The 12,960-nt window shown below is 37.4% G+C and overlaps 1 protein-coding gene across 1 annotated transcript in view; it reads left to right on the top strand.

Annotated features, from left to right (window-relative positions):
• The window catches only part of gfra2a (GDNF family receptor alpha 2a), a 179,849-nt gene that overhangs the window by 153,281 nt on the left and 13,608 nt on the right, over nucleotides 1-12,960 (top strand). The window contains exons 6-7 of the mRNA NM_001017996.1: nucleotides 5,858-5,998; nucleotides 10,340-10,503. Coding sequence (NP_001017996.1) covers nucleotides 5,858-5,998; nucleotides 10,340-10,503 — 305 coding nt within the window. The remainder of the gene's footprint in view (nucleotides 1-5,857; nucleotides 5,999-10,339; nucleotides 10,504-12,960) is intronic.

Below are 12,960 nucleotides of genomic sequence, written 5' to 3'. Positions count from 1 at the left end.
TGCTGTCAATAATTTTTCTAGATCTGACTAAATCAGACACGGCTGGGTCTTGTAGCATGAGTTCTACACTGTTGTGCCAAATCTCATAGTCTACCTCATTCGCTGGACGAGGGGACCGCCCAGAAAAGAATCTTAGCTTGAGAGGAGCATGCATGTGAGAAGTAGCTTCTTCACTCTTCACAATATGCTCAACTACAACACGCTGTATCTCTGGGGGATTTACATTAGGAACATTCGTCCCAACTAATGGAACAAATGCAGCACCCATAGGTATTTCCTGGCTCCCCTGAGCAGGGTTAACTTGAGGAATACCTGAGCGCAAATCAGAGGCAACATCTGTAGTATCGTCATCAGCCTGTGCTACGGGTTCCCTGCATTTAGAAAGCTCTTCTTGTAAGAGGTCCTCAAAACGCCTACCACTAAGCTTTGCAATGCTTTTCAACTTTTCCATATACCCCTTGGTGGCACTAGTAGTGACGGTTTCAACATAAATACTGGACAAAGCTTTGATCTTATACTGAATATCAGCCTGATGTGGATTTTCAAAAATGAATGGTAACTGGGGCTCTAGGATTTTCACTGCACTTCCACTCTCATATTCAACTATCACATTTTTGTGATGGGGGGACCCAGGACTGTCAATGCGGACAATTCTATTTATGCACCCATATTTACCTAGATGCTCGGTCAGTTCAATATCACTCTCTGTGTCTGTAGTTCCGCTTACAATAAGTGAATTTGGAACCTTAATGTTCTCCTGTTCAATGATTTCCATCTTTACGTTGTAAAGTCTATTTAAATACGTCTGATTTCTTACTATAGTCACTCTCTACTTACTGCTCCTGGCTGGCTCGCCAAACTGTAGCGCCACCCTCAGGTCACCCACGTCACTACAACTGCTTAGACTGCGTGAACCTGAGGGAAAACGTGGACCAGTACTGTAGGTTCGTAGGAGCAGAAATGAGAGACCGACTAAAGAGAACAGACAACAGAGATTAGTTTCAACTATAATGAACTTTATATAATAAAGAAAGAAATAAAAATAATAATTGTCTTAATTTCTCTTTCCAGAGGAAAAAAAAACAACAATAAAGAAGAACAACTTCTTTTAAAGAAAAAACTTGGTTATCAATAAACCCTCTTAATGATAATAAAAAATGAAAACCAAATAAACAAAAGAATAAATTGTCTCTTTTTTTCCTTTCTTGAAAACCTCTTATTTAATCTTTTCTTTCTCTCTGACAAACTGGTTTATTTATTTCAATTTTATGGTTTTATATATATATTTTAGCTTATTTTAAGTACAACGTTTGACCTATTTTTATTTATAGCTAATTGACGTGTCCTAATTATATTACTTTATTCTATTAGAAGTAAACTACATGTAGTATCAGCTAATTTTATGTTAGTTTAAGCAAAATACTCAAATTTTCAACTCAGCTTGGAAAACAAAAGATAAATACCCCAAATGACAATGAATAAATCACAATTATGAAATAAAATAACAATTTGTCTTCACACTAATAAAGTGCAAATGAAAAACAATAATGAAACAATATAACTCTCAGAAAAAATGACAAAAGGTTCAGTGAAGGCTAATTCCAACAGTCTTTGTTGTAGACTTTATATATCAGTCTCTGAAATCACGAGGAAAAGTATTGTTTCGATTTCAATCCATAAATTGAGTCCTACCGTCCTGCTGCCCAGAACATACCACAGTACAGGTGGAAAGGAAGAAAGTGTGATGCCAGCTTACTCTGTCATCCAGCACAGTTCTGTCTTGAAGATGAAACATTAAACAACAGGTGCAATTGCTGCAATTTCACCGTGAATGTGTTCAATCGAGATCCGTTGGGTGGCCCGCCATCTCATTGCACGCGATGACAACCGCGATCCGTGTCCTCGCTGCATCCGCATCAATATCAAAGTAATATCGCAAGATCAACAAACAATCAGGTCCGATGAATCACTATCAATATCTTTCTAGACGTTCTGTCAAGTTTAAAAGACAGGATTTCACTCGTTTCTCGCTGGATTAGCTTTTTGATCTCAGCTTCCATGCGCTCGCTTCTCTTCCGTTTCTTCCTCTGACGTCACTGACGTTGTTTACGTCGTTCCGCTGCACGTATTTCCTTTCACCTGATAGGTCAGTGGTGAGCTCAAATTTAACCTCTTAAGGGCAAAGTAACAATATACATCTTCACAATTCACAAAATTCAGAAAATAAAACTAAATCATCAACAATAAACAAACAGGAAACAAAAAATACCTTGAGGCAATTTTAAGATTTAAACTTGAATTCTATTTATGAAGTACTTTTAAATTAATCTATTAATCGGGTTTTTAATTTATTAATTAAGCTAAATGTATATCAGTTTATATTGCATATATCTTTCTTTTATTTCTATTTGTAATACTATGGATTACAACCGCACTAGACGAGGATATAACTTAGGGCGCGAGTGGTGAGGATAATGTCCCGAACGCCACCCTCTCTATTCTGCTGCCCTAGACGCGGATATAACTGAGGGCGTGGGGAGTGAGGGTAGTGTCGCGTTTGCCCCCCTCTCTTTTCTGCCACCCTAGGCGGCCGCCTAGGTTGCGTCTATGGATACGCCGGCTCTGGGTGTCAGTCTATAAGTCAATCTTTTTTATATAAACTGTACATTCTGACCAAAATATCAAGCAAATATTTATTATGTAACTTTATGCATTTTACTTTTATTATCTTAATTTAAGATTTTAGTCATGTTATTGGGTGGGCATTAGAGGAATTACTGGCAGAAACTGTAGCGCTACACAAGTGACTAAAGGATATTGTATACAAAGATATTCTGTACTCACGTTTGCAGTTTCAAGTTGATATTTCAAATCCGTTAATCTAATTACATCTAATCAGTTAATCAATATTACAAGTACAAGTTTCTGTCCTTAAAAAAGCAAAAGTGGATTCAGACATGCCCTTAAAGAGCCCATATTATACATCAAATAGGGTCATATTTTAGTTGTAAGGGTCTCCAACAACAGTCTACTATGCATGCAAGGTCAAAAAAAACAAAACACTTTTATGGTCTTATAATCTGCATTTACCTTTACCTAATTATCCCAGCGACTACCATATGAATCGTTCAGTGATTCATTTGTTCCCAAACCCCTCCTTAGCGCGAAGCTAATCTGTGCTGATTGGACCGATGACAGTCTGTTGCGATTGGTCGACACTGATTGCCTTCAGCGAGAGACAGAGTGAATTGCCCAGCAGCTAATCAACAATATAAAAGTAGTCACAGTGCATACACGCTTCATAGTGTAAGGCATGGATTTTGGCTGCCAGTGGGTGAATGTAAATACAGACAATAGACTTGAAAATACAGACGACTAACTATTTTATTGAGCAAAAACTCCAAGAACTGGCGAGGAGATCTCCTAGCTTGTCACACTCTGCTCTTTTCACAGACACAATCACACATACGCACATATTGCCCATGTCCTCGCGCACACACACACACACACAACCATCCTCTGGACGACAGCGCACATGCACACACATACACACACACACACAACCCTCCTCCACAGAACGTAAACAAAGCGGCACGCGTCGCGTTTTTAACGTGGCTTTGCACGCGATATGACAATATAGCAAGTTATCCTGATACAGTACACGCAGTTACAAGTAACAAATCACAACTAAATACATTTTCATGCTAGAGTAAACGAGGCAACAAGAAACTGATCCATGTCCTGACATGTCCAGTACTCTTTACTGATCCTTCATTTAACAAACGAACGATGAAGTATTCTTTGTAGCATGTAGTTTCCAGAAGTTTCCAGTAGTTTCCAACTGCTCAAGTCTGGGTTATAATGCTGAGGTTTCATCTTTGGGTAGAGACTCAATAATATCCATCTGCAGTGTGACTTTAACCGACCGGCATGTTTGTGTGTGTGTGTGTGTGTGATTGTGTGTGTTCATTTCTGTGTTAGAGGGCGGGGCCGCAGGATTCAAATCTCCCGGTTTTGCGCGTGCGCGTGAATAACTTGGTTTCATTAGTATGTCATGGCAAAACAACTAATGACTCATAATCAAGACGACTCATTTGAAGCACTATGAGTCGACTCTTTTATAAATGAATCAACAGTTTTAAAGACTGTACACTTCCAGATTTAAGCCTTAGCTGGATATTTCACTTCACTTAGAGCTGTGTTACACACTACATGGAAGGGTATTTTCAAAAATCCACAATATGGGCTCTCTTTTGCACCATGCGCTGTAGACTCTGCGCCTAGAACATTAAAATAGCATTCTTAGAGTTAGATTTAAGCCACTTAAGTGTACAAATTGTAAAAAAAAAAATCCTTAATGATTGTAGCTTGGATGACACGGTGGCTCAGTAGTTAGCATTGCCACCTAACAGCAAGAATGTCACTGGTTTGAATCTCAGCTGGGCCAGTTGGCATTTCTGTGTGGAGTTTGCATGTTCTCCCCATGTTGTCGTGGGTTTGCTCTGGGTGCTCCGGTTTCCCCCACAGTCCAAAGACATGAGCTATAGGTGAATTAAACTGGATTGGTCATTGTGTGACTGAGTGTGTATGGATGTTTTCCAGAACTGGGTTGCAGCTGGAAGGGCATATGCTTTGTAAAACATATGTTGAATAAGTTGGTGGTTTATTCTGCCGTGGAGACCCCTGGTGAATAAAGGGACTAAGCCGAAAGAAAATTAATAAATTAATGAATGATTGTAGCTTACCAGATTGTACCAATGATCAAAGACCACAGATTTTAGTCTAGAATTGTAGGAATTGTTTAGGATTTTCAAAAATGTGTTTTCACACCTGCTTTATTTAGTTCGATTGAATTGCACTAGAGTTCCTTTCCCCTCTTGGTGTGGTTTGTTTGGGCAGGTGTGAATGCAGCAGTCGCACTTAAATGCTCACCAAAAGCAGACCAAAAAAGCGTACCGAGACTTCCGTAAAGAGGTGGTCTCGGAATGCTTTCAAACGAACCCTGGAGTGGTTTGTTTGTAGTGAGAAGATGATCTGAACTAAAACAGACCCAAAAAAGTACTGCACGTTTTTGAACTAATCCAGCTGTTTAGCTTAATTAATTCCCGCCTCTTCCTGAAGTGACTTGCAATGCACCTTCACAATTTCCAATGCATTAAAACATTGTTTACTAGCCGCAGCCGTGATTCATTTTCGAAATGTATAGTTTGTCTAAAGTGGTGTATATAAACTATATAGTAAATTATGACCAGGAATACAATCAGCCAGCGTAGCCCTCCCTCCATAGTAAAAAACAACATCTTGTGTCTGATGGTTTTATTCACGGAAGTTCCACTGGCATTTCACCGCTCGTTAATTCTGACTAATCGAAAAGCAGTTTAAGAAATGCAATCAATAACATCTGCCCAATGAGTGATGTGGATTTTATCACATGACTGTATTTTGGTTCTTTTCAACTGGTTCAGACCAAAGCAATCAGTGTATGCAGAAAATGAAAAGATAAAAAAAAATGCTACAATGTATCATTTGTTGCCCTTGATCTGGACCAAATCAACCGAACCACAGATGTGAAAGCACCCTCAGTCAATCAAATATTGACAGAAACTGCACAGTGTGAACCAGGCTATAATAACATAGACATTGATGCAAGGGATGTGTAGAATGCTAAAATTATTAAACAAATATACAAAAAAAGGATGCACATTTATTTTTCATAATGACAAACACAATCTACAGAGAAAACAACTTTTGAACAGACAGAGCTGATGGTAATAGAGTATGGGACATTTATTACAACACAAGAGGTTATCACATTATTTAGTTACCTAGAATGATATGTGTTTTTTTCTCAATACAGGTACAGATATGACTCCAAACTACTTGGACTCCGGTCATTCAAACTTCACCATCTCTCCCTGGTGTACCTGCAAAGGCAGCGGGAATCTGGAGGAGGAGTGTGAGAAATTTCTGCAGGACTTCAGAGAAAACACCTGTCTCCGTAAGCCTTTCTTCTTTTGTTATTAAAGCATTTCAGTTGTAAAAGTTTCAACTCGCAGCTTAGCTTGTAGAATTTGCATTCGATTCAGAATGTATCCTCAGGTTTGTGATAAACACTTGAAGATATGGCACGTAGGTTGTTTGGAAATGGTTTTCATCGCTACTGTTTAAACCTGAATGTTGCAGCTGCTGTGGCGGTATTTGAAAGCTGCCATATTTTGTGTTTGCGTTCCCTTCCAAACTCATCCCATGTGTGGAAGCTTTACCCACCTGCCGAATCATAAATGTCAGATTGTTTTGTAACTAATGTCATGCTTGTTAACAAAAAGTAAACATGTAGGTTGAGGCTAAATAAGGCTTCCATCCTGGTTTGTAATCATGCAGTTCTACATGACTCCTTTTTTGGCATGTACTGTAATAGAGATGTCGTGATAGTACAATTCAGTCATGGAAGTGGTTTTTAAAGTAAGACCAAAGTATATTTAGGTATTTTACATACAAATGGGTGTCATACACATACAAGTGTCATACAGTACATACGGGTATTGGACAATGAAACTAAAAAGCCTGGATTTAGACCACAGTAATTAATTAGTATAGTTCTTTTGTGGCCAGTACAGCATCAATTCGTCTTGGGGAGGACAGAAAGAAGTCCTGCACTGTGGCCAAAGGGATTTTGAGCCATTCTTCTTGCAGAATCATGGCTTTACATATGCTTCACTTTGGGCATGTAAGTGTCTGGGTGGTAAGCTTCTTTGGGGCTTTTCCACACTATAACTCTCTTGCATGTGAAGGTAAACTCATCAGAGAACAACACATCTTTCACATTGTCCAAAGCTCAAGATTTTCACTGCTGGGATCATTGAAACCAACGTTTGGCAATGGTACAAGTGACCAAAGGTTTGACTATAGCAACCTGGCCATGTTTTTTGACCCCGTGTGATAGACAGAACATTATTTGATATATGTTGAATTGGTTCCTTACAAGGAGTTTGGTAAAGAAAACTGTTTCATAGAAGAAATGTAGGTTAATTTACTCAGATTTTATTAAAGAGCTAAACTTTAATACCCGCTAGCCCTTCTTCTATCAATAGTTAAAATAGCATTATTAGAGTCACAATTATGAAGCAAAGAAAGGGAATTTAAGATGATAAAATACAAAATAAAAAACGGTTTCATATTTGAATTTTTGGCAGGACTTTCTTTCAGAGAATGAAATAAAAAACAGGATGGAAACTAAAACAAGATAATAAGCTAGAGCTTCAGGCATTTGCTCAGGAGACTTTTTATCTAATGTCCCACTGTGAGAGAGATTTTTTAAGTCAAAACAAGCATGGATACAGTATAATTTGCATGGATTGTATGTTAATAATGCCTCTGCTATCAAATCTAGTGAGCTGCTTTCAGAGACTACTTTTTTTAGGAACTGCAGGGATGTTTTCAACATGAGGGCTCTTCCAAAACTTGTAACCTTTTTACATTGTAAACTGGTCCATCAGAAACAACATTGTTTAAAAAAAGTTATGAATTATAATAAATAAAATCCATTAAATATGAATTTTTGGTTGGTATCACACATCAATTATGCTATACATGTTTCAATGTTATTTCTAAGTGAGATGAACACTTAGATGTATTAAATCAACAATTTCTGAATTAATTTTTCTTTGGGTTAGTCCCATTTTTATCAGGGGTCGCCACAGCGAAATAAACTGCCAACGATTCCAGCATGTTTTACATAGCAGACGCCCTTCCAGCTGCAACCAGTACGGGAAAACACCCATACTTTCACAATTATACACACACTCATACACTACAGTCAATTTAGTTAATCCAATTCACTTATAGTGCATGTCTTTTAACTGTGGGAGAAACCAGAGCACCCGGAGGAAACCCACGCCAACATGGGGAGAACATGCAAACTCCACACAAAAATGCCAACTGGTCTCAAACAACTGACCTTCTTGCTGTTACTGTGCCTTCACACCGAAAGCGACGAGAGCGTCAAAGTAGCTGTAAGTCAATTACTTTCAATGGGAGTCAGCGGCGATAAGTGACGAGAAGCAGCATGGCGCATCATTGTCTATGTGAGCATCAAGGAGAGTTAAAATCAAGTCAACTTGGTAATGAGCTATGACATGGTTCGGCAGCTAGCAGTCAGAATGTAAAAGTCCACCATTTGAGAGGAGCCCCAAGACCACAGCCCTGTGAACTTTGCTTCCGACCACGGTTGTTCCGAAGGGTTTGATTATTGTGGTAACTTCCAATTATTCACATTTTCTTACAGGGATATACATTAGTAATACACACACACACACACACACACACACACACACACATATATATATATATACATATATATATATATATATATATATATATATATATATATATATATATATATATATATATATATATATATATATATATATATATATACAGTTAAAGTCAGAATTATTAGCTCCCCTGAATTATTAACGCCCCTGTTTATTTTTTTCCCCAATTTCTGTTTAATGGAGGGAAGATTGTTTCAGCACATTTTTAAACGTAATAGTTTTAATAACTCATTTCTTATAATTGATTTATTTTATCTTTGGCATGATGACAGCACAAAATATTTTACTTAATATTTTTCAAGACACTTCTATACAGCTTAAAGTGACATTTAAAGGCTTAACTAGGTTAATTATGTTAACTAGGCAGGTTAGGGTAATTAGGCAAGTAATTCTATAACAATGGTTTGTTCTATAGATTAACGAAAGAAAAATTTGCTTAAAGGGGCTAATAATTTTGTCCCAAAAATGGTTTAAAAAAAAAAAAAACTGCTTTTATTCTAGCTGAAATAAAACAAATAAGACTTTCTCCAGAAGAAAAAATATTATCAGACATACTGTGAAAATTTCCTTGCGTAATTTGGGAAATATTTAAAAAAGTTGAAAAAAAAATCAAAAGGGGGCTAATAATTCTGACTTCAACTGTGTGTGTATATATATATATATATATATATATATATATATATATATATATATATATATATATATATATATATATATACACGTCCTTGAAATACAAGATCAATGAATTGAACTTTGATTCTCTTAATGCTTTCGATGTGAATGCACAGTAAGGCGACTGTGCTACTGAGCCAACATGCCACCCTCTTCTGTTCTTTTTCACACTCATTATTATTATAAAGCAGATTCATGATGAATGTGGCTTTATTTTTCAATGGTTTTGTACTATAGACAATAATAATAATAATATATATATATATATATATATATATATATATATATATATATATATATATATATATAAATATATATTTATAAACTCAAAGCACTTAAAATTACATGATTAGAAAATATAGGTTCATATCATGTAAATATCTGCATGATACAACTTGTTCTCCATGAACAACTTGTTTTGTTGTAGTCAGATTAATTACAGCCATTTAGCTCATTTCTACATGTCCTGTGAAACATGGTTCAACAACAGATCTCCAAAGCCAAATCAAAAAAATTACTAAGTAGATTTTAGTGAGTACATTTTCTCTTTTAGGTGAACAATCCCTTCAACAATATCGGTTAGGTTTAGGGTATGGTTTGGCATGGGTAATGTATGCACTCTTAAGAATGTGTAATTCGGCTTAACATAAATAGGTAATCATATATTTCCAATCATCATAGGTTGTGTAAGACAATCCCATAATGTATCATAGTGTGTCCGGGAAAAAAAAAATCAAGATGGTGGTCAAAATGAATTATATAAATATGCATCATTACACAATGCAGTAATCAATATTTGTGACCTGCTGTTTGACGCTAGCAACATGTAAACATCAGATACTTTTGAAATAGCTGTGAGCTTGTTAGTGAAGTTGTTGCCTTTTAAGAGAGTTTTATATATTTATGTAGGCAGCAGCTCATGGAAGCAGTCTGTTTGTGTGTGTGTCTGTGTGTGTGTCTGTGTGTGTGTGTGTGTGTGTGTGTGTGTGTGTGTGTGTGTGTGTGTGTGTGTGTGTGTGTGTGTGTGTGTGTGTGTGTGTGTGTGTGTGTGTGTGTGTGTGTTTGTGGTGCAAAGATGTGTGTCCTTGTTTGTTTTTCTAGCAATTAGCTAATCCAAAATCTGCTAGCATTGCAGAATTAGCATTTAACTGAACTGCTGACCCCCAGATACAGCTAACTACTCCTCGCTCCTCACAATCTCGGGGAGGAAGACAAGTATTGCTTTTCTCCTTAAGGGATCAGTCGATTTAAAGTCTCTCTGACTTCCAACGGAAATGTTCTTTTATGAATGTATGCTTTGAAGCTAAAGTTGTTTTTCTTTTCTCATGTTACAGGAAATGCTATCCAGGCCTTTGGTTATGGGTCGTTACCCAAGCCTGATCCTCAGCCTACTACAGGCTCAGTCAAACCTGATCTTGAACCCACTGCCACTGTCGCAAAAACAACCATGGAACCCGGGGAGGATCCATGCATTATCTCTCCCTGTTCAAATTTAAATGTAAGTCAGATTTGATTTCGATTTATCTTTTAGCATTGCATAAATGCAGTGTACTCATTTATCTAGTCAGATAGACACTCTGTTATTGTTACAGGTTTAGGAATATTATGTACTTTTCAAAATCACAATAGGAATATGTAATATGCTTGTAAGAAAAAAAAGACATTATTATAAGTATATTTAAAGTTAGTTTTTTTTTTAATTATTAATAATAATGGAATAAGGGCACAGTTCACTGATGGTGAGTTTACATATGACCATTTTTTAACTAAAAACAGAGCTTTTTTATTTTTATTTATTTTTATTTTTTTTATCTATTCTGACCATTTATTTATATACCAATAGTGTCCATAGTCATGGAAATGCTAACTTAAAAAAAAAATCAACAGACTTTACTTTGTGAAAATAATCATGTTCTTAACTGATTTTAGGTGTTAATTGTTTAATCTATAGACAAACATGAATACATGATAATCAAAACAACAATGGAAGGCTACATGAGATTAGAAAAGGTGTATCTTGCTTGTTTACATATCCTGTAGATCAGTGGTCCTTAACCACCAGGATCTGCAACCCATTCGTCAACAAATCAGGTGAATCCACCATGGCTATACAAAAAGATCAACTGCTGGAGATTGCAAATGACGGCAGCCTTTTAGTTGCCATTCGCATTTCTCATCTTTTCTAGAGTTCACACAAGTTCATCATCGCAATGGAGGTGTGTGGCCTGCGTGCACAAGTGGCATGACATGCTCGAGCCTTCCAGACCCACCCAGTTAAAAGAAAGCCGCAAGCAAACTGCAAGTCACGTGACAAAAACTGACTGTTCAGCTTCAGCTTCTATTTAATTATACATTTCGGTAGACTATTTATCTTAAACAAGCACAGAGCAAACAAACACTGCAGTGCTTTATTTTCACCATATATTACACTTGTATCAGAGTGACAGCAATGTTTTGTCAGCTTGCCATCTTGAAAAAAAGGTTAATGGTTGCCTAGCAACCTACGAATCATGCCCCTGTGGTCCGCAGTACAATTGTCAAGTGTTGACCTGTCCGTGGTGATAAAAAGGTTGGGGACCACTGCTGTAGATGCAATGAAGACGACAAATACCTGCCCTCTAGTGGTGAAAATTACATTTGCCTTTTTACTCTGCCTTTAATACATTTTCACTAACACAATACTGGTGAACTAATACTTATTTTTATATGAATTCCTTCATCTTTAATTAATGCACAGGTATGATTAACTGAGGTGGAAAACTTGAAATTGGTATGGACAACTTTGACCTACTGTAGTAATTAACTCATTCATTTATAGGTATTAATACATGAATGATCTGTTTAACAGCTAGGGTTGGGCGATGTTGACCAACATAGCATCGAACAATGTCTGATGTGATTGGTTAAAAAGGTGCACAACCAACAGGAACCAACCAACAGTATCTGAGGATTTCGATAAAATTACTAAGTACAAGGGTGAAAGCGAGTGATTAAAGCAGAGTACTGATGTCAAATTACGTAATAGATTCAAAAGACTAAAGAGTCATTAGATAGAGAGATTAATAAAATATCAGATTTACCAGCTATAGTGAGGTGACGTGGTGGCGCAGTAGGTAGTGCTGTCTCTGGTTAGAGCCTTGGCTGGGTCAGTTAGCAATTCTGTGTGGAGTTTGCATGTTCTCCCCGTGTTAGTGTGGGTTTCCTCCGGGGGCTCTGGTTACAGTCAAAAGATATCCTGTGAATTGGGCAGGCGTAATTGTCCATAGTGTATGAGTGTGGATGAGTGTGTATGGATGTTTCCCAGAGATGGGTTGCAGCTGGAAGGGCATCCGCTGTGTAAAACAAGTGCTGGATAAGTTGGTGGTTCATTCCGCTGTGGCAACCCCAGATCAATAAAGGGACTAAGCCACAAATAAAATAAATGAATGAATGAAGAACAACTTTAGTGAGACGCGATCCAGCGGTGCATCCTTGATAAACTGTCTGACGTCCACTGCTCTTTGGAGTTTTGTGCTCAAAGCACCCACTGACTGCCTGGAGCTTAGACGTGAGCGTATGCTGCAGCGTATGCCTGTGTATGTGTATGTGTGTTTTCACGTGATGTGCATTTTCAGCTGTATAGTGTGGAAGAAGGGCTTTTCAGAAATGCTAGATAAAACGCCAATGTGGACGTGGATCGTTTTTGTTCTAAAATGCCATTTTAAAACTAAGATGTATCAGTGTAAACGGGACCTAAGGCCCATTCACACAGAGCGTCAGCTTCAACGCTTCAAATTCACTTTGAATTGGTGACATCAGGCATTGCCGAACTGCATTGTGAATCGGTCTGTGCAACTTCTGTGGCTTTGCTCACTGCAGAAGTTGGGACTTGCTCAACTTTTCAAGCGTCGACGGAAGCGTCAGCCAATCAAATTGCTGTTTGCAAATACAACAGCTCAGACAGTGGCTTATTGCT

This window comes from Danio rerio, chromosome 8 (genome assembly GCF_049306965.1).
Source record: "Danio rerio strain Tuebingen ecotype United States chromosome 8, GRCz12tu, whole genome shotgun sequence".
Lineage (NCBI taxonomy): Eukaryota > Metazoa > Chordata > Actinopteri > Cypriniformes > Danionidae > Danio > Danio rerio.
The sequence above is the reverse complement of the archived record's forward strand: the minus strand, read 5'-3'. Positions and strand labels throughout refer to the sequence as shown.